Here is a 22,990-nt window from a genome sequence, read left to right as displayed (position 1 = left end):
TGCGGACCGTCCTGCATTGTCTCTGAATAAGAACACCTGACTTGCCAATGCCATGCGAACATAAACAATGGCCTCAATTACATGCACTTCTCTGTACAAATTGAATCAACAGTACCTTTCCAGGCTACATAATTACCCAATAAACGGTTGGCAATGTAGTTTGATGGCAAAATGCCATACAGCTCGTGCATGGTTTACAGATCTAGCTCAGGCAGTTATTTACATCATAGAAATGATTTATGAACAACAGTCACTGAGTAATTTATTGTTAGTAAAACTTACCTCTAAAGAAAGCTGTACAATAAATAAGTCAGATTAACATTTTTTCCCAACTAGGACTGCAGGACAGGTTTGCTGCACTCTTTAGACTCCGATCTTCCTTCATGGGTAATGAGCTGCATAGTGCAGGAAGAACTGTAATTCCTCTTACACTCTTTGGGCAAACAGGGTGACTACAGGAGACAGAAACACCCGGAGACGGAGACAGGAGGCGGAGGAACCAGAAGAGAGTGGCAAAAAGGCTCCAGATGGAATTTTTTTTTTAAATAGCTTTGTTTCTCAAAAGTTTGTTTTAAAGGCAATCTGAGGCGGCAAATTTACCTAAAAAAGAACACACTACCTGATCTAGGGAGGCTGGCCGGATCAGGTCCCCAGGGCTCGAAGCCTGCAATCTCTAAGTTTCATTTTCGTGATCCCCAGGGTCACGCCGCTGGAAGCGCAGCTCTGTGTGTTTCACACAGAGCAGCAGCAGGGAGGCTGTGGAGCGGCAGAGAGAGCGGCCAGGGAGAGTTAGAGCTGCCCAATGATAGCTGGAAAAGGGGCGTTAGGAACACCCCGGAGGGAGTTTAGAAGGAGTTCTACTCTTTCTAGGGATGCCCCCACCGCTCGAGGTTGGCGACAAGCTTAATGTCAGCAATTTTGGGGAGTCAAAGTGCGGCGCATAAGGGGCACAGAGGCATGTCATGGAATCAGGGAACATACCTCTGTGTCCCATCTGCCCTCAGCTCCGCCTCGGGTACACTTTAAGACACAGTTCTACATAAGCAGTCTGGTAGCCTAGTAAGCTGCGGAAACAGAGGTTACCTTTTGTGTCACACAAAAGTTTTGCAACTAAAGGTCCTGTTTCACAGATAATGGTACCCTAAACCTGATCTAAGTACTTACTGAAACCTTGTCACTAACCTCCATCTGTAGCAAGCCTCGACCTTCTTAATTCCAAAACAGTGATACTTACAGGGATAAGAACAACATTTCATGGCCTTCACACTGTGCCTTGTAAAGATGAGCAGGCAAAATGTGTGTACTTATTTTTACAGTAAATCAGAATTTTGTGAAATTGCAGCCAAAATTTGCCAGCGTTTCCCATTTGCAAGTCTACGGGGACAAGATTTGCGGTTATGACCCAAAATTCACTACAATAGGACATCGCATTGCCCTCTAAATTGTAAAACTGATTTTCTCACAAACAATTTGGTTATTTGTTTGACATGTTCCTGTTCCATGATACACATGCCAAATTTGGCGTTGATGCCATGTTTTGGGGCCCTGCAATCAATCGTAAACATGGCCCCATAGACTGCAATGCTATCATGTCGCAAAAATGCTGTTGAAAGTTATTGCGAAACTGGTTTGGACAAATCTTCTCATTCTTAGTGCCAAGATAACCACTGATACAAGAGCCCGTAATATTTTGCAGTGTACTGAGCAATAACTTAACATCCACTCACTCTAATAAATAAAAAACAAAACCACTAGTCCCCCCCCCCCCCCCCCCTACATTCCTCCCAATCTGACTCCAGCATCAACCAGCCAAATACCTCTTACTAATGTACAGTGGCGTAGGCAGAGATTATGGGACCCCATAGTAAAGCTCTCATGGGGTCCTCAGATGTTGACACTTTTTAGCTATGGCACTTGCCATTACCCTATGGATATAAGTTAATTGCCAATTTACATTCTCATGCAATCTACATTACATATAGTCCATGGGCACTTGTAGTCAGAGTGGAGGTGAAGGAACCCAAGAAAGTGAATACTTCAAGCACCATCTGAACTCCCTCTGCTCCACGGCCCTATAGCAGCTATTGCTACTCCCCTTCTAATGTATATGGAAATGTGCAGAGGATTCAGCTCATTGTAGTTATCACAGAATTACATAGATTATTTGTTTTAAATGGCCTCCATATGCTTCTTATTTCATTTCAGACTGTGCCAAATATGCATTCTGCTTACATGCAGAGCAACTATGCTTTGGAATATATTGCTAATCCATTGAACATGTAGGACATAAATAATAAAGGAAAATGACACAGGCAGACACTTACTTGGTCAGTTTGTGTGATTTCATTGCTGTAAGAAACTGCTGCACTATTTCCGAGCTCTGATGCTGGCAGGGTGAGCTGGACAAATATTTCAGAGTCTATGGTGGAAAAAACAAAACAGAAATTCAAAAATAGCATGCTATGAAGACAATGGATCTGATTGACTAAGCTTGTCCATATATGAAAAAACAAACAAACTGGGGAACACAAGTGATCCTGAAATTGTGGCCTGGATTTAGTGCTAATTTCCTTCTAATATGTGGCAGTTTTGCAAACCTTCACCTGGGCCACAGCCAGTGTTGCTACATGCTTAGTGGAACCGCAGCTGCGTGATTGCGCTGGTGTATATATGACCAGGGCCGGATTTGTACTTTTTACCGCCCAAGGCCCATTACCTCCAGCCGCCCCATGACAACAGCGTGGTTAGGATAGGGTTATCAGACGTAGGAAAGGGGGGAGGTTAGAAATACTAATAGATCAGGTTATTAGGGTTAGGTACAAAAAAAAAGTGGTTAGGAAAGATTAAAAGCTAGGCCTTTTGGCAATTTAGGTTGAGGCTAGGTATTTCTGACCACAGTGAGAGATCTGTGTTATAATTCTAGCTTGTCCTGAATTACAAGTACGTTTTCAGTCCAGGAGGCTGCATGTGATCATTGTGTTATTTCGTTGTGTTACACAATGACAATAAAGTGAATTGAATTGTTATTACCGTGATCATACACCCACAGTTCTCTTGCTGCAGACTCCTGTGATCCACGCGAGGGTTACAAACTTTAGCTACGCAACAGAAGTTTATTTTTACTAGACACAAAGTGATTTGTAGAATTACTTTTGTTCTCTAGGGTTTATTATGCCTGGTGAACGTTAGTAAATCAGAACCTTAAAGGAAATGTACAGAACAATGCCAGTGTGCTTAGCAAACTAGGGCAGCTTAAAAGCCTTCAGTGACCTAATTCTACATTCATGCTATTGTCTGATTTCTCACAACGTGGCTCTGAATCTTGTATAATGTTTGATTCTTCATTCTACTCAAACATACCGTAATACCTAGGTTCTGCATTTTTAGGATACCGGTATATAAAATGTTCTCCCCATGTTTTGCGTGTTTTTTCCAGGTACTCCGGTTTCTACTCATACCCTAAAAGCATACTGGTAAATTAAAGGACCACTCCGGCGAAAAAAGGTAAGTAGTAAAAATCTGACAGAATCGACAGGTTTTGGACTAGTCCATTTCCTCAGGGGGGATTCTTAAGGCCAGATCACACTTAGCCCTTTTGCAAAGCACTGCTCCTAATGCGTCCCTATGGATACAATCTCAGTGCAGGGTTTGCGAACAATCGCAAATGCGCTGCATGTAGCGCTTTGGTGACGATCGCACTGCGATTCTCGTTCTATTGAACTGAAATCACAAGCGCAAATCACAAGATTTTGCCCGCCGAATCGTGAAGCACAGAGTGTGATCTAGCCCTCAGGGTTTTCTTTGTTTTCAAAAGCAATTCCTGAATGGCAGTTGCTTAGTCTAACTGTCAAAATAGTGTAGAGAGGCTAACTGCTATCTTACTAGTTTGGCAGTTAAACTGCCCTACAGGAAATGTTTTTGAAAACAATAAAAAAAAAAACCCCATGAGGAGATGAACGAGTCCAAAAACCTGTCTGTTCTTTCAGATTTTAACTGATTACTTTTTTTCGCTGTAGTGGTCCTTTTACTGCCATCACACAAATTGGCATTAGACTATGGTAGGGAGCAGACTGTAAACACCTCTGGAGACAATTACTGGCAGGACTATGGACTCCATAAAGTGCTATGGGAGCTATATAAATACATAATACAAATAATATTTTTCCTCCAACATTAATTTTATATTACTATAATTCTATATATTACTAGCATTTTTCACAGTGCTTTACAAAGCACACTGAACAATTCATGTCACTGACCCTCAGAGAATCTCATAATGTACTGTCCAGATCAGTGTCATAGTATAAAGTCCCTGTTAGTAGTCTAGCATCATATTTATGAGACAGATTTGATGCAAAAATGCAAGAGGCCAGTGATCACGTCTGCATGACTGGCAAGCCTATAATATAAAGGGAACATTAATTTTACAAGTGCTTAAATTACATGATCTTGAAATAACATCGCCGCCCTCTAAATCAGCTGGAATTTGTGAGGGTCTAGACTAGTGTTGTACCAGATTTTCTGGCTGAACTTGAAGCACGGTAGTTTTTTTTTCTAATATGTTATATTTCAAAGTGAAATAATTCATAACATTACAATCGCATCAGTGAAACACATTGCTATAATCATAACGCAGGATTTCCGAATCAAATAACAAAAGGATACCACATTTATCTACCTCCATCACCCCCTCCCTTCCACAACCCACCCCATCACCATCAGTGGATTATATTACTAAGAAGCAAACCTAACCTTTCACTTATCACATTTTCAGATGACCTAATTTGCCCTGCAAGTTCATGAGGGCATACCATCCAGTATATTTGAAAGGATCCATAAAAGGACCGAATTTCTTTCGTCGTGTAAATGGTCATGATAAACTTTTTCCAGAACGTTGTAGAAGATTTCTCCAAGTGCATAAGCGTATCTAGCTTATCCAGGTTCATCATATGCACTTGTTCTTCCTTTAAAGAGAACCTGAGGTGGATCTTCGGGGGCAGATGGGACACAAAAGGCATGTCCTCTGCCTAATGACATGGCTCTGCATCCCCCAACCGCCGCTCTCTGTCCCCCCCCACCGCCGCACTATAACCCCGTGAGTTTAGAGATACGATTTGTCGCGAACTCAGTGGTAATCACAGGGGAGAGGAATTCCCAGTTCAAAAAAGCCCCCAGGGGCGTTCCTGCGGGGTTTCCTGAGCTGACACTGGGCATATATCTCTCTCGTTCTCTGGCCGTGCCTCTCTGCACGCTATGAGAGATACCGTCTCTCCGTGCAGTGTTGCAACATCTCACAAAAGTGAAAATGGGCCGCTGCGGCCCACGGGAGCGGCGTTTTTTGCGGCTACCTGATCCGCTCAGCCTTGCGGATCAGGTAGCCTACTTTTTTTTTCATTTTTTTAAGCGCACCTCTGGCTCTCTTTAAGTCCCATGTGTAGGCACAGATGCGAACATCCACTTGTTGAATATTGTTTTCCTCACTGCCATCAACATGAGGGGAGCCAAGCGAGTTTTCTTCTTAGGATTTTCTGTTGATAACCATTCACCACATCCTGGGGTTTCGCCTAATGAAATAGACAAACTTGTGGAGATCACTCCATATCAGCCCCCAAAAACTTTAAAAATATACACCTTGACAATAGGCTTTAATACTATCAAATCTCCATATACAGTGAAACATGTCAGCTTTAGGTAGAAAGCATTTTGCACATTGGTGAGTGTAGTGCGATGGTGGTTGTTTATATTTAAGATTAAATGCATTATTTGCGCAGTGAATGAAACGCAGATGTGATTCACGTTCTACTTCACAAATTGTCAGAGATCTCAAATTATTTCCCTGTATAATCTCATCACCAAGATACCTGCTGTACTGTGCTGACTTAATGGGGCCATACACATATCAATTTTTCCATTCCATTCCTGTAGACTTAATCACTCTGAATTGGATGGGATTCGATTAATTTAAAATGTTTGATTTTTGGTCAAAATCGATCGAAAGTATTGATCGGGCAGGACAGAAAATGTAGGTCGATTTGGGGCAGGGCAGGAACGGCAGATGATCAACGGGGCAAAGCATTACATTGCATCAAACAGTGAAACGCTGCGGTTCATTTAATTTTCAATAGACTCCCTGCTGGAATCTATTTAAAATCAATGTGCTGTGAGCAGTAGGAATAAATTCTTTCCTGAAAGGGATTGATAATTTTGGAACATGGGAATCTTAAGAATCAGCTATTCACATCTCTTTGGGTTTGATTTCCAGGCAAGTTCTTGCACATCTCAGAGATATGAGCCCTGCTGCCTCCCATAGAATTCCACTGGAAAGAGATGCCATTACTTCAGGCCACCACCAACCCCTTTCCATGAGGCAGCTTACCTTCCTCCTCTAGCTTGGAGGTGAGGGTAGGAGGGCGGTGCAGCCTAGTGCAGTGGCGTACCCAGGGAACTTGACACCCAGTGCTGATTATTCACAAACACCCCCCCCCCCCTTTTTTTATGGGAGGGTTAACGGGTTGGGGGCCTGAGTGTGTCACTGCAATTTTTATTTTTTTTATTTGGGGGGGGGGGGGGGGGTGAAGAGTCATCAAGATATGGACGGGGCTAACCGTTAAGAGACTCTGTACTCCATACAGCTTGGAGCTTGCTTCTCTGCTCACATCCAGTCACCTCTCCCTGCTAATGTCCCAGCTGCAGCACAGCAATCATTCTCTCTACTCATCTAGCTGCTCTGCACATTCACTCACTGCAGGCTGTGTGTAGAGAGTGAGGAGATACTTTGCCCATGGGACAGGAAGGGGGATCGGTGCTACATCTAGTGCAGGAAGTAGTACAGTCCACTGCACTGCCTGCTGCTTTTTTCCTGAATGTTGCCCAAACTATGAAAAAAGGTCCCTGGTGGAAGAACACAGTGACTGTGCACCACAGCGGCACCCCTAGCCATGGCTACACCCTGTGCTGTGAACATCTGGAGCCTTATGGTAGGTATGCCACTGGTCTAGTGGCAATAGCATTAATGCAAAGCTTGGGACCTGCAAAAGGCATGGATTTTTGTTTTCACCTCATTCTAAAAATGGTACAGTGCAGCTGAATCACTAAGACCAATACACAAATCCCCAGAAACTTGGAAACAAACCTGCTGGTGTTCACAGTTAGGATTTTACAAAACACTGGCCTAGGTCAGTGATCTGCAAACTTGACTCTCCAGCTGTTTAGGAACTACAAATCCCACAATGCATTGCAGGAGTCTGACAGCCACAGTCATGATTCATAAAGGCAAATGCATTGTGGGACTTGTAGTTCCTTAACAGCTGGAGAGCCAAGTTTGCAGATCACTGGCCTAGGTATCTCAGTATGAATGTGAGAGCAGCTGGGACCCCAAGTAATGAGAAATACATGCACAGACTCTATGCCAAAATTACACACATTGAATGCTAAGTGATATCAAGATGTGTATTCTAAGAATAAAGCAATGAGTACCTATACATTATTTCTACAGACAAAAAGAAATGGATGGATGACATATAATCCCCAAAGAACTATAAATTTCATTTTGCTAACAGAGTGTCCTGATTTATTCAGAGGGAAGGAATATTTAGAGAACACACAGATGCAGGATTCTGTGCTTGCAGGCATGAAGAGAACTTTAATGATGTGTGGTAATCCCTGGTAATCTCATTGAGTGGAGAGAAGCTGGTCATGTGACTAGTGAAGGTTCTCAGCTGCTAATATGGGATTCACTTCTCTGCTATGAGTGGCTGTCTGGGGACTGGTGATTTGCTGCAGGTGTAGACTTTCAGTCAGTCTCATCTCTGCAGGATGCATTAGTGAGCACAAAGCAGATGGAAAGCATGCTGTACTTCAGGAGAATTAAAAGGGAAATTCCAACTTTGTCATAAAACCAGCCATAAACATAGATCAGTGAAGCACAAGTCGTTTTCTAATTTAATATTATTAAACCTTTCCTATTTCACTGTGCAAACTGGTAAACATTTCCAAAACTACATTTTTGCAACCATAGCAAGAGCAAGATTGCTGTAAAACTCCCACCTAGATGCAAAAGCAATTACCGGTACATTGCACAAAGCAGAATCCATACTCTATTTCAACACCCGTCCTAATCCATTTACTGGCAGCAAACTTTGGTACTCCTATCTGGCAGTTTCTGCAAAAAACCTGGTGGAATGGCAGAGGTTCACATGCATTAAAAACATATAAGTAAATAAACTGAAATAGGGTTTGTCATTGATTCTTGCAATACATTGAACTAAACAAAGAAGAGGTTTTCTTTTAATATATAATTTAAAGTAACTTGTGGTAGGATGAAACAAATGTGTATTTACAGTATCCATACAACTTTACAACTTGCATACTCCATGCGCAGCAGAGTACCTCCGGGTTAAAAGTCAGCGACTCAGCCAAGTTGCCACCACTAACAGGTGTACATATGTAATCGGCGCGGGAGACTTGGGCGCAGGCAGGACACAGCCGGTATATGGCTGATCCTGCTTCTGCACAAGTCCGGGCCGTTTTAATTACTATTCCCCCTCCAGTCCGCCATGGATAGTGGGGGAATGAAATAATTCGGCTTCCAGCGATTGCTGTAGGCCGAATTATTGTGTTTTTAAGCAACCTCGGCTCCGTCCTCTGACGGAGCCGACGTTACTCACTGAGCGCTGCGATTCCTATTGTAGTCTATGGAGGCGCCGGCTGCGCCCAAATGTAGCAGCGCTGAAAAGCACTGCTCCGGCGGCACAGGAGTGGTTGGAAGCAGCAGTAAGCCTCAGTGCAATGATGCCCACACATCATAGTAGCCTCCATTTTAACATACCACCTCAACTTAACTATCCTTTAAAGGACAAGTGAGTGAAAGGTGATCGTGAAAGGTATATGAAGGCTGCCATATTTATTTTCTTTTAAACAATACTAGTTGCCTGGCAGCCCAGCTGTTCTATTTGGCTGCAGTAGTGTCTGAATAACACCAGAAACATACATGCATCTAATGAAGTCAGATCTGACAATGTTAGAAACACCTGAACTGCATATGCTTGTTCAGGGTCTATGGCTAAAAGTTTTAAAGGCAGAGGTTCATCGGGACAGCCAGACCCCTGGGTAATGCTTAAAAGGAAATAAATATAGCAGCCTCCATATTCCCTTCACTTCAGTTGTCCTCTAAGTGAGCACCTGTGGTTTCCACTTGATGCCTCACTACTGAATATGCAAATTATCTATTCGTGCCCCTGAAACCACGCTCACATCTGGAAAGGCTGGTGTATAGCATATTCCCTTTTCTGTTTACTAGAAGAGCTATAAATCAGTCTCTCTACAGTCAGTGAAGGCAGACTGCAGCTGTAATGAGGTCATAACACTTGTATGCAGCTGTATAAACATTCTGGCAGCAAGGAAGAGATAAGAAGGTCATCATCAAGGGGTGTGCAGAGAGACCTTTTATGCAGTTCAGCTGACCTTTCAACATTTTCGATGTAGGTCAGCTGCACCTTTTAGCAGATTTCTTCCTTTGCCAGGTGTAAGCAAACACTTGTCATATGGTAACTGATTTAAGGTGAACCTAAACACTGGATTTTTTTTATGATTATTATTATTTTTGTGTATTATTATTATTTTTACTTCTATGTACCTCTTTTAGAAAGATTTATACACCTCTTTAATTTCCTTCTATGTCTGATTCTTGATATATTTTCATCTCTTCTACTGTATGTTGCCTCTCCAAACTGCACCCCTCCCTTCTGTGTGAAAGTAGGTTCACACTTGTTTTAAAAACGTATGTTAAAAATATATCGGCAGTGAGCGAGCGGGGAAGCCTACCTTCTCTCCTTACTTCCTCCGCTTGCCGCGTCACTTCCTGCAATGCCACCCTCCGAAGTATAGAGGGCGACATTGCAGGAAGTCAAGCGGCAAAACGCATGAGGAAGGTAAGCGTCCCCGCTCGCTGCCGACATATTTTAACAAGCGGTAGGGGAGCGGAGACCGGGGGGTTGGGCTAGCGGCTAGCACAGCATTTTTTGCTTCTCATTCATGCTGGACAAGAGACTGTTCAATAAATGCTGAATCTTAAACATTTTTGCCTGAAACTTGGACTGCGTTTTATATTTTGTCCTCCTATGTGATTGAGTTTAGCCTCTAGCCGACCACGTCACGCCGATCGGCGTAAAGTCCTGGGGCTCTGTTTTGCAGGAGATTGCGCGCAGCTTGCGCGCGCATCTCCTGCTCGGTGGGCGGAGCTGAGCTCTGCCTTCAGCCACTCGGAAGACTATTAGACGGCGAAACCGCCATCTGTGACGGACGAGCCGTCAGTGTGCAGAAAACGCAGCCGCAATCGACTTCCTGCCTCGGTTGTCGTTGCACTGCCCAATCAGAATCTCATGTCTGTGGACACCAGGCAGTCCAGCCTGGGGGGTCTCTGCTGTCTTCAGGGGAGTAGTTAGCAGAGTTCTTTTCATGAAGCCTGTGCCCTGTGACTTGCTAATGAAGCCAGAGGTGTAACACTCAGATGTTAATTAACAAACCAGGAGTCTTTTCAGAGCCAAGGAAGCTAATCCCAGCAGGAGGCAGACTTAGCGGAACCATTCAGCCAGGATAGGGAAACATAGAGTTATGATCTTTATGCATGTTTTAGAAGTACCATACATCGGAGAGCTGTGGAAGTTATATCATTCTGCTGGTCCGGATCTTGTGAGTATTTTGATAGTTAATTGGGGCCACTGGCATAACCAGAATTCGGGGGATTCCACTGTTTTTTAACCGGGCATGCAAACATGCCCAAGTTTGGTATCAATATGAACTGGCCTAGTCTGAGGAATATGAATATGTGATGGTCATGTGTGTGAGGAAAGCGTAAGCCGAGATACGACAAATGTCATATTTGGTGGGCAGAGAGCACCCAGCCAGGGGGCTCACCGCCCCTGTCCAACCCCTGGGCTGTACTTGAGGCTCCACCCAAAGGTGGGCATTGTTCAAAAGTGTTTGGAAGGAACCACTCAGGCAGTCCTCCCATTCCATCTTCCTGAGAGCATGCTGCCAGCCAGAGGACACATGGTTGGCGGCCATCTTGTCTGAATTGAAACAAAGGACATCCTCCATTTTGTTTGGATTTTAAAACTTGCTGAACCAGACCTCTGGAGAGACACTACTACTATTGTATTGTGGTTACCTAGACAGAATAGAGTGTGTTTAACCGTTTTTATTCGCAGGACTAGTCAGTCAGTGGGCTCCTCGGTCCCATGGTAACCAAGGTGGTGGCAGATACCCTGAAATCATGTAAAGTTGTAATTACCCATATCTCACAGGCTCCCTTCTGGTCGGGCTGCTGCCCAAATTCCTGTCTGTTTCTGCGCAAAGATCGCGACCAAAGCTTGCATGGTCTGTGTGCTGAAACCGATTGGAAGGCAATCTGTGGTCTGACCACCAGGGCTCCTGTGACACCATCTAATTAACATGTACAGTGCTGCGATCTACAGCAGCGATGTACAGGGGACTCAGAAGTGATCTGCTGTGATAGGCAGATGGGGTGGAGGGAGGGAGGGGAATTTAAATAATAAAAAAAAATGCATGGTACTTATTCGTTAGCCGGGCGCATCCGGCAGGTGGCGCTAATTACATGAAAACGTCACATTAACACAAAAGTGTTAATGTAACCGCTTGTCGGCACTGTTTGAAGTGGCCGGCTCGCTGCGGCCAAATGTATATTAAAACAGTGAGTGAATTGAATGACAAATAAGCTGCCGGATTTGGCGCTCTCCTCCCCCTTGCCCTCTCTCTCCTATACAATACTGGCAGCCGGCGGGGACATGTGTGTCCCCCAGAGTCATTCGTCACGGCAGGGAATCCTGCTTGTTTTATTGCGACAAACGACCCCAGGGCTGCCAGTGTTCTATAGGAGAGAGGCAGGGGGAGAAGAGCGAGACACGAAGCCGGCGGCTTGATCTGTTACATTGCCGCCGGCTTATTTGTCATTCAATTCACTCACTGTAGTGCCGAGAAGCGGTTACATTAACACTCTTGTGTTAATGTGAAGTTATCATGTAATTAGCGCCACCTGCCGGATGTGCCCGGGTAACGGATAAGTACCAAATGCATTTTTAATTTAAAAAAAAAAAAAAAAAAAAAAAATCAAATAAATATTTATTGCGAACAAACAAACAAACCTGGGGGCGATCAGACCCCACCAACAGAGAGCTCTGGGGGGGGGGGGGGGGGGGGGGGGGGGAATCACTTGTGTGTTATGTGGGCCTGCAGCTTGGCCTTAAAGCTGCAGTGGCCTATTTAACACAAAAAGGCCTGGGGCCATATGCAATTCTCTTTTTCACCTGAGTCTTCACCTAGGAGATAATTTTTAATTTTCGATTTTAAATACCTTTCCATCACTTTTCAACTAAAAAAATACCAAAAAGTAGGTGAAAAAGTACTAATAAAATTATTTTGAGTATTTTCTTGGTTTAAAAAGTTTAAAAATTTCACTTAGGAGAAAACTCAGGTGAAAAAATTAATTGCATATGGGCCCTGGTCTTTAGGGATAAAGCCTGTGGTCCTGAAGAGGTTAAAGCAGGGCTTCCCAACCCTGTCCTCAGGTACCACCAACAGTGCATGTTTTGTGGAAATCCACAGAGGTAGATAATTAGCTCTGCTGAGATGCTAATTACCTCACTTGTGAATTGTTGTGGTTTTCTGCAAAACATGCACTGTTGGTGGTACTTGAGGACAGGGTTGGGAAGCCCTGGTTTAACCTCCTTAGCGGTATGGACGACTTAATACGTCCATTACCGCCGGAGGTCGCCGCTCAGGCCCCGCTGGGCCGATTTGAATAATTTTTTTTTTAACCAGTTCACCCCCAAGGGTTTTTACCCTAATGGAACAGAGCAATTTTCACCTGTCAGTGCTCCTCCCTTTTATTCCCTAATAACTTTATTACTACTTATCACAAGAAAATGATCTATACCTTGTTTTTTTCGCCACCAATTAGGCTTTCTGTCGGTAGTACATTTTGCTAAGAATTGTTTTATTCTAAATGCGTTTTATTGGGAAAATGACAAAAATAATGGAAAAAAAATCATTATTTGTCAGGTTTCAGCCATTATAGTTTTAAAATTAAACATTCTCCTTTAAAGGGGAACTGAAGAGAGAGGTATATGGAGGCTGTCATGTTTATTTCCTTTTAATCAATACCAGTTGCCTGGCAGCCCTGCTGGTCTATTTCTCTGCAGTAGTATCTGATTAAAACCAGAAACAAGCATGCAGCTAGTCTTGTCAGATCAGACTTATAAGTCTGAACCACTGAAACACCTGATCTGCTGCATGCTTGTTCAGGGGCTTTGGCTAATAGTATTAGAGGCAGAGGATCAGCAGGGCTGCCAGGCAACTGGTATTGTCTAAAAGGAAATAAACATGACAGCCTCCATATACCTCTCTCTTCAGTTCCCCTTTAAATAAAACCAACACATTTTATATACCCAGTTGTCCCGATTATTAAACCGTTTAAATTAAATCCCTATCACAATGTATGGCGACAATATATTATTTTGAAATATAGGTGTTATTTTTCTGTTTTTTTTTTTTTTTCTTCTGGCCATAATTACAAGCCCCTATGAAATAAATTAAAATTAATTTTCCCTTATAAAATATAGATTAAAAAAGCTGAGTCCCTAAGGCAGCTATCTATTTATGTATTTTAAGCTGATTTTTTTTACAAGTTTTTTTTGGGGGGAGGGTTGAAAGTGTAATTTTATTAATAATGTGTATGTACTTGTATATGTATGTATTTGTATGTGTTATATACTTTTTGGCCACAAGATGGAGCTAGTGAACACTTCGTTATAGGAAGTATTCATTTTTTTTTTATTTTTTTTTTACACTTTAACTGTAACAATTTCCTGTTTTTGTGAATGGACGTAGCCGCTGTTCGCAGTCACGTCCATTCACTCCAGGCACTGCGACTGGGTAGAAGACCGCTCGGTCCTCTTCCCCAATCACTCAGCACAGGAGCCCGACAGAAACGGCGGTGGTAGCGGCGCGCGCACACGGCGGTAGCAGCGGCGGGAACGCGCGACGTATTAAAACGTCATGTTGCCGTTAATAGGGTAAAGCATAACCTTTTAATACGTTTGTCATTAAATGGTTAAACACGCAGCAAGCACTTTACTTGCTGCGTGTCTCACCTGATCGCCGCTGCCCGCCGCCGCGATGCAGGGCCCCCCCCCAGGCGAGACCCCGTGCGCTGCCTGGCCAATCAGTGCCAGGCAGCGCTGAGGGGTGGATCGGGTCTCCTTGTGACGTCACGGCTTCGCCGACGTCACGACGTGCGTCGCCATGGCGACGGGGGAAGCCCTAAAGGAAATCCCGTTTCAGAACGGGATTTCCTTATGGCTTACAGCGCCGGCGGCGATCGGAGGGGTGGGAGGGATGCGGAAGGGAGGGGGGCATCATGTAGCTAGCGCTAGGCTAGCTACATGATTGAAAAAAAAAAAAATTAAAAATAGCGCTGCGCTGCCCCCTGGCGATCTTTAATAGAACACCAGGGAGGTTAACCACTTAACATCTCAGTCGTTTTCAGCTTATGCATCCGAGCAATGTTCACCTCCCATTCATTAGCCTATAACTTTATCACTACTAATCACAATGAACTGATCTATATCTTGTTTTTTCCGCCACCAATTAGGCTTTCTTTGGGGGGTACATTTTGCTAAGAGCCAATTTACTGTAAATGCATTTTAACAGGAAGAATAAGAAAAAAAATGAAAAAATTCATTATTTGTCAGTTTTCGGCCATTATAGTTTTAAAATAATACATGCCTCCATAATTAAAACCCACGTATTGTTATTGCCCATTTGTCACGGTTATTTCACCATTTAAATTATGTCCCTATCACAATGTATCGCGACAATATTTTATTTGGAAATAAAAGAGCATTTTTTCCGTTTTGCATACATCACTATTTACAAGCTTATAAAAAAAAAAAATAGAGAGAAATATTTCATCTTTACATAGATATTTAAAAAGTTTAGACCCTTAGGTAAATATTTATGTTTTTTTTTTTTTTTATAGTAATGTTTTTTTTTATTAAACATTTTATGTGGGCATTTTTGGGAGGGTGGGATATAAAAGTGTTTTATTTGGGGAAATATTGGTGTAGTGTAATGTTTTTGGGTATTTGCTTGTAGTTTTACTTTTTGGCCACAAGATGGCAATCTCGATTTTTTTTACATGACGTCACTCTAAGCGTACAATGTACGCTTAGAGGGACACAGCTTCAGAAAGAGCGAAGCTTCCGAGAGAAGCTGTCGCTTTTTCAGCGGGGGAGAGGAATCAATGATCGGGCTCCCCAGCCCGATACATTGATTCCGTGGCTACCGACTCCGCGGCCGGGAGTGCGCGTGCACGCGCGCGATCGGCCGCGGGAGCGCGCCTGTCCTCCTTGACGTTTTTATACGTCAAGGAGGACAAAGTGGTTAAAGGATAACTGTAAGATTTTTTTTTTTTTTTTTAAAGGAGCTTAAAGTGAACCTCCAGACTAAAAATTGACTCAGCAGCACTGGAAAGGCCTGGTGTTTCTTTAACTGTTTCACAGCATCAGAACTTTTTTTCTCTTATACATGCCTCATTTTTAGCTGCACAGAAAAAAACTGCCCGGGCATTTTTTTCCCTAATGCTGTGCAAAGCATGATGGGATTTCTGATGTTGTTGTTCTCGTTCTGCTGTTTTGGTGCATTTTTTTTTTACATTTTGAATTTGACATTTGAAGCCTAGTGTGTGCAGCTGGGACGGGTGATCAGGACACAGGACAGTTGGAACTGTGTCTCCTGCTCTCTGTCATCTCCTTTCAACCAAAAAGATGGCTGCCCCCATGACAAAGATGGCAGCCCCCATGAATCACAAACATTTGCCTGTTCTTTTAAAATGGGGTGGGTAAGCGATTATATTACCTATCTATTCTAATTAACATAACTAATGTAACTTAATGACAGTATGTTTGTTTAGGCTGAAGTTCCCCTTTAACTTACATGGGACTTCTACCGGCCCCCTGCAGACGTCCTGTGCTGGCGCCGGTACTCAGCCATCCTCCGTTCTCCCGCCGCAGCTCACTTCCGTGTTAGCCGACTTGTTAGCAGCCACTGCACCAGCGTTGCCCGGGTTGCGCACCTCCTTGCTCCCGCTCAGGCGCAGTATGACATTTTCTCATACTGCGCCTGTTCAGGATGCTCCCGGCGATGTGAGCGAGGAGCTGTGCAACCAAGGACGCGCAGGCGCATTGGCTGCTGACATTAAAATCGGCTAACACAGAAGTGAGCTGTGGTGGGGGAACAGAGGATGGCTGACTACCGGCACTGGCACAGTATGTCTGCAGGGGGCCAGGGCTTACAGTTATCCTTTAAAAAGTTGAATGCATTTTCATTAAAAAGGAGGTTAAAAACATGAAGGAAGAGTGTGCCGGGTTCTTCATCGATTCAAATGTATTTGAATGGGATGGATCACACCAGAGTGATGTGATTTTTTTCCAAACGCAAACGGGGGTCCTGCAGCATGTTAATTATAGGAAAGTGGAAAATCGCTCTGAAAAGTGCTAGAACAGCGATTTTCCAAGCATTTTCTAACAGAAGCTGTTCAGTTACAGCTGTACTGTAACAAAAAAATAAAAAAATCGCTAGGTATAATTAGAAAGTTGCTAGGCACATGCCTAGAATTGCTCTGAAAAATCACTTCAAAAAGCGCTGAGCATTTGCGATTACGCTAGCGCTTTTTGGTGTGCATTGGCCCTTACAAGTCCTTCCTCAAGCAGTCGTATCAATCCTGTGGGAATGCATCTTGTTTTTCTACCCTACTCATAGATATGATTGGGGAAAAGGAAAATATGCATTTTATAATGCATATTAATCCCATTATAGTACCCCATGTTATACTATCCTACTGCCAGGGCTTCACATTAGAGATTTTAAGTAGATAGAAAATCACCCTAGGAACAGGCCACCAGCCATTTTGATTATCTAACTAGTTGCGGATATATAAGAGAGAAGGACATCGGGGGGTCTTGATAAGAACGTATAGCAGCCCGGAACATTGGCCCTGCACCTCCGCATTCTCACTTTTGTACCTGCTAGACACACACAGCTTGTGTATTTCCATATTTATAATGTATGTAATAAATGAAATAGTCTTATGAAAAATAAAGATGTTGTATATCCATAGAGAAGTCGTCCATGGAGCACATTTGTTTCTTACTTTGTACAGTGCCATGGAAAATTATAGAGCTGTAAAGAGAAACCAGGAGTTAGCTTACCTGGTAACGACATTTTAAGTAACACTCCAGGACAGGTACACATTGAGACTTGGCTCCTCCCAGGAACAGGAAATATCCCTCAGCCTCTCTATAAATTAAACATGGACCAAGGGTCAGGCAGTATATCATCAAGGAACAGGAACAATATACATTAACATAACCCTACTATATTACATTAAAATACATATAATATAACATGTATATCATGCAATATATGATATATATGGGGGTGGGTACCCCCACCTGTCCTGGAGTGTTACTTAAAATGTCGTTACCAGGTAAGCTAACTCCTGGTTTTTCCAGTAACACTCCAGGACAGGTACACATTGAGATGATCAGCAAGAAATCAATCACCAACCTTAGGGTGGGCTAACTGCCTTTAAGACAGTTCTTCCAAAGCCTTGATCGGTCTCCGTTATCCGGTCCAATCGATAGTGCTTCCTGAAGGTTCCAAAACTCTTCCAGGTCGCAGCCTTGCAGATGTTCAGCGGTGAAGCACCTGCCCTGTAAGCCCACGTTGTTGCAGCTGCCCTGGTGTAATGGGCCTTTAAGTTCCCTGGAGGATCCTTACCCATAATTTGTATGCCTCCAGAATACAATCTTTGATCCCTTTGGAAATTGTTTTTGTAGAGGTTTTTAATCCTATGGATTTTCCTGCATCATTTATGAACAGTGATTCTGATTTTCTGAACTCTAACTTTCTACAGGTAAGTTATAAGGTTATCTTTTTCTGATTTTGGATTAATACAGAAAGCTGGCAATACGATCACCTGTGTTCTGTGGAACATGTCACCAACCTTTGGTAGGAATTCTGGGCTTGTCCGGAGAACTACTCGATCATTAAAGGAGGAACAATATGGTTCTTTGTATGAGAGAGCTTGGAGTTCACTAATGCGCCTAGCTGAAGTGATCGCTGCCAAAAATACTGTTTTAAGAGTACACATTTTTAATGAATCTTCATTAAACTCAGATGTCAATGCTTGCGACACTAAAGATAAATCCCATTTCGGGAATAGTTTAACCATAACTGGTCTCTTGATTTCACAAATCTGATTATAAAAAGGGTCTAAAGCTATCTTTTTATCCACACAAAAAAACTGATAGGGCAGAAATTTGGACCTTAATTGTACTTAAAGGGATACTGTAGGGGGGTCAGGGGAAAATGAGTTGAACTTACCCGGTGCTTCTAACAGTCCCCCGCAGAAATCCTGTGTTGGCGCAGCCACTCACCGATGCTCCGGCCCCGCCTCCGGTTCACTTCTGGAATTTCAGACTTTAAAGTCTGAAAACCACTGCGCCTGCGTTGCCGTGTCCTCGATCCTGCTGATGTCATCAAGAGCGCACAGCGCAGGCCCAGTATGGTCTGTGTCTGCGCAGTACACTCCTGGTGACATCAGCGGGAGCGAGGACACGGGCGTGCAGGCGCAGTGGTTTTCTAACTTTAAAGTCAGAAATTCCAGAAGTGAACTGGAGGCTGGGCCGGAGCATCGGTGAGTGGCTGCGCGGGCACAGGATGTCTGCGGGGGACTGTTAGAAGCCCCGGGTAAGTTCAGCTTATTTTCCCCCGACCCCCCTACAGTATCCCTTTAAGGCCAACCTTTTTCCTACGCCCTCCTGCAGAAATTCTAAAATTGTAGCCATTTCTGTTAACTAAAAATTAGAGTTTTCTAACCACAAAATAAAAGTTTCCCAATCCTTTTGGTATATTAGACGAGTATTGTCTTTTCTACTTTTCAAGAGAGTATTAACTACTCTTGAGGACAATCCCTTGACTTCAAGCACTGCCCTTTCAGAAACTACGCTGTAAGTTTTCACTTTTCTAGGTTTACTACAGCCTGGTCTTGTACCTGTATCATGTTCTCTGACACTGGTATTTCCCATGGTTGGTCTATTAACATTGATAGGAGAAGCGGATACCCTGCCCTCTTGGGCCAGTTAGTAGCAATGAGAATCATGTGAGTCTGATTCCATATCAGAGTCAGGGCATCAATTGCTACAGGATTGTCCATCATATTAAGGGAATGTAACTGTTTGCACTTCCTGTTGGATTTGTTTGCGAATAAGTCCAGTTGGGCTGGCCCCATTTTCTCACAATTATTTTGCATAAACTCTGATTCAGAGACCACTATGTGTTCGTTATCTGGAGTCTGCTTATTTGATCTGCCAGAACATTAAGCGACCCTTTCAGGTGCCCTGCTGTTAGTGATAGCAAGTTTTGGTCTGCTATGTCGAGGATCTCCAAGGTAAAAAATAATGACCTGGTTCCCCCCTTGCGATTCAGATATGCTACCACAGTTGCATTGTCTGATTGTACTTGAACATGACACGCTTTCAGAATATATAATGTGCTGATTAGTGCCATTTTTGCCGCCATCAGTTCCCTGAAGTTCGATGAGTGTTCCATCATTGACTGATTCCAGACACCCTGAACCTGAAAGGTGGCTACATGTGCCCCACATCCTGACAAACTTGCATCTGTTGCCTTGTGTGAGGTTTTGAATTACTTGCCACCATCGTAAACTTTTTTTTTTTTTTTTCACTGGTGGATCAACTGCCACCATATTGTCTAGTGTATCCTGTTTGTTCCAATTAGTAACATCCAAGATTGTAGAATACTGGTATGCTTCAGAGCCCACTGAGTTCCTGGCACAACTGAAGACAGAAGACCCAGAAGCTGCATGATTTGTCTGAGTGTTACTGACTGACATGCATTGAACTTTGTTTACAATCTTCTGTATCTTTTCCTGTGGAAGAAATATCTTTTGTTGTACTGAATCGATCATAAAGCCCAGAAACAAAATACTCTGCGTTGGAACAAGCTGCAATTTCTCTTTGCTCACTATCCAGCTTGCCTCCTGCCGTTGATGTAATACAGTCTGTGTTCCTCTAGTTCTTTTAATTTTTTTTTTTTCCACTATCAGAAGATCGTCCAGGTAAGGTATTATGATAAGGCGTATTCTGTACATTGCAGCAATCAATTCTACTATAACATTAGTAATTTTGAAGCTGATGTTATGCCAAATGGGAGGCAGCAAAACTGAAAGTGCTGAACCCCTTTTTCCATTTGTACTGCAAATCTTAGGAACGCTTGAGATTTTAACTCGATTGGTATATGTGAATAAGCATCCTGAAGATCTATGCTTGCCATAAAGCCGTTTGGTATCAGAAGATTTCTTATTGAGTAAATCGACTCCATACGAAACTTTTCATATTTTATGTATGGGTTGATTGGTTTTAAATTCTAAATGCAATAGTATTCTGTATTTTCCTTACGGCTTTTGGATCAGAAATACTTCTGAATAGAAGCCCTCGCCTCTCTGATCCACAGGCACCACTGATACCACTTTTCTATCTAGCATGTCTGTGATAATCTCTTGTAACATTTCCTGATGTTGAGGCAAAGTTAACTTTAGTGAAATTAAAAACTTTTTTTTTTTTTTTTTTATTATCTCAATTGAAAGACCAAGTCTTTCTTCTTTTCTGGTTTTTATGTTTGTCTGTTTTGACGGAAAAAAACACCTCTTCCCCTGTTTAAATTGTCTCTTTTTAGGGAACAATTTCTTTCTATTAGCAGTTCTTTCAAGAACTTCTAATTCTGGGTCGAAAAAAAGTATCACCCACTACTGGAATGGAACAGACTATCTTTATATGTCATACTTCCATGCAATGTTTTAATCCATAAATTTCTTCTTGCTACATTAGAAATACCCGCTGCTTTTGCTGTTAACCTTATTGACTCTGAAGCTGCGTCAATTATATAAGCAATTGCCTTATGCATTGCTGTTATGGAGTTTATTAATTGATCTTTAGGTGTATCCTTATTAATATCTTCCAATTGCTGCAACCACAGTGCTATCACACTTGCTACACAGGTTGTAGCAGCTGAAGGCCTGAAGTTAGCACAGATAGCAGGCCACAGTATTTTAAATACATATTCATTTTTATCTGATTGGTCCTATAAGTGTCCAAGATCCTCAAAGGCCAATTCATCATCCTTATTGCCTTGAGAAACAGTGGCATATAGTTTAGGATTCTTGTCCCACATTTTGCAATCTTTCTCAGAAATCGGAAACAGTCTTTTAAACCCCCTAGACATGAATAACTTTCTAATGGGGTTCTTCCATTTACTTGTAATAAGGTTGATTGATGGGCTGGAAAACACAGCTCTTGTGGATTTTCCATACCTTCATATAATTCATCATGCATTGAAGCAGGTTCAGTAACTGTTTTACTTAAATTTAAATTTTCATATATGGCCGTTAATAAAATGTCAGTTTCCGCCACAGGGAATTTAAACTTTGACGGTTTATTTTCTATTTCTTGCCCCTCAGAGTTTGCAGAATCACCATCATTATCACTAATTTCCTCTTCATCAGAAACATTAATTGGTTTATTAGTCTTCCTAGTAGCTTTTTTATGCTCAATGACTTCCGACACCTGAGGCAGAGTCGCCTTATCAGCTTGAGTATTAGCTGGTGTGTCAGGTTTAGAAGGTATAGTAGTAGCTTTAAATATCTTTAAAGTATCTTTTAAATCTCATCTCAAAACTTGTATGTCTCTTTGAAATGCAGATTACTTTGTAAGTGCAATCTCTGCATAACAGTTTTGTTAATGCAGGATTGACTTTTGAATTACACACAGGGCACTGTTTAAGGCCCCGTTCACACTTGCGGTTTAGTAAAAACCGCACCGGATGTCCGGACCGCACCGTATCCGGACCGGACCTGATCCGTACGGTTCCTATCCGGATCCGGTCCGTTTGCATCCGGTTTCCGTGCGGTGTGAACACGGTTGCGGTCCGGATCTGGTTTCTTAAGGAGATAACATCCTTTTAATTACCTGGGGTCTGGGAGGTCAGCAGAAGGGTCTGGGGTCATTGTTGGAGACAGGTGGACGTGTGGAGACCATCCGTGGATACAGAGACTGCAGTTGGGACCATGGATCCAGGCATTTTTTACTCGTAAACCTGGGAATTCTCTCTGTTGTTCGCCTCCTTCAGACATATCAGACATGTTGCTGGCAAAAAGAGCTCCAGCATGAAATCGCTGCTGCCCCACTCTTCGCTGGGCCCATGTGGTCCCCATCCAAAATGCATAGGAAGTGGGGTAGAACGTCCGGTTTTTGTAGCCAGTGTGTTGTGCGCTCTCCGGCTCTCATTGCTTTGTATTGCCCGGATGGTGCAGTCCGGCTCCGCTCCGGATACGGCTGCCGGAGGAGCCGGACCAAAAAATAGCGCATGTTGGAACGGACGCCGGAGTCCCGATCCGGCCCGGATCCGGTCCGGCTCCGGCAGAACGGACGCATGTGAACGGACGCATAGGCTTTCATTGCCATGCCGTGCGTCCGTTCCGTCCGTTCTGAAAGCGGTCCGGCTCCGGCACGGCGATTCCGGACGGCCACCGCTAATGTGAACCGGGCCTAATTAGTTTAGCAGGGTCAGGTACTTTAGTCGAAGTGCCCTGCAAAAAACACAAAACAATATTTAGCTCCACATAACTTAGCTTTAAAGCCCAATGCACAAAAATAGTTATATCTGCTTAAGGCTTATATGCTTATATCTGTTAATCAAGCAGTATAAACACTTTCAGCTTTCCTCCACAAAAAAATGCATGGAAAATGTAATTCATTTGCAGACTTTAAATGAGCACACAAAAAAGTCCTTAAATTAAATCCTCACAACTTATCATATTACTCTTTAACACAGT

General features: G+C 43.0%; 1 protein-coding gene across 3 annotated transcripts in view; it reads right to left on the bottom strand.

Moving 5' to 3' along the window:
- The window catches only part of CRCP (CGRP receptor component), a 66,093-nt gene that overhangs the window by 17,376 nt on the left and 25,727 nt on the right, over nucleotides 1-22,990 (bottom strand). For all 3 annotated transcript variants that reach the window (XM_068268589.1, XM_068268591.1, XM_068268590.1), the window contains one exon: nucleotides 2,325-2,419. In XM_068268589.1, the coding sequence (XP_068124690.1) occupies nucleotides 2,325-2,419 (95 nt within the window). The remainder of the gene's footprint in view (nucleotides 1-2,324; nucleotides 2,420-22,990) is intronic.

This window comes from Hyperolius riggenbachi, chromosome 2, assembly GCF_040937935.1.
Source record: "Hyperolius riggenbachi isolate aHypRig1 chromosome 2, aHypRig1.pri, whole genome shotgun sequence".
NCBI lineage: Eukaryota > Metazoa > Chordata > Amphibia > Anura > Hyperoliidae > Hyperolius > Hyperolius riggenbachi.
The sequence above is the reverse complement of the archived record's forward strand: the minus strand, read 5'-3'. Positions and strand labels throughout refer to the sequence as shown.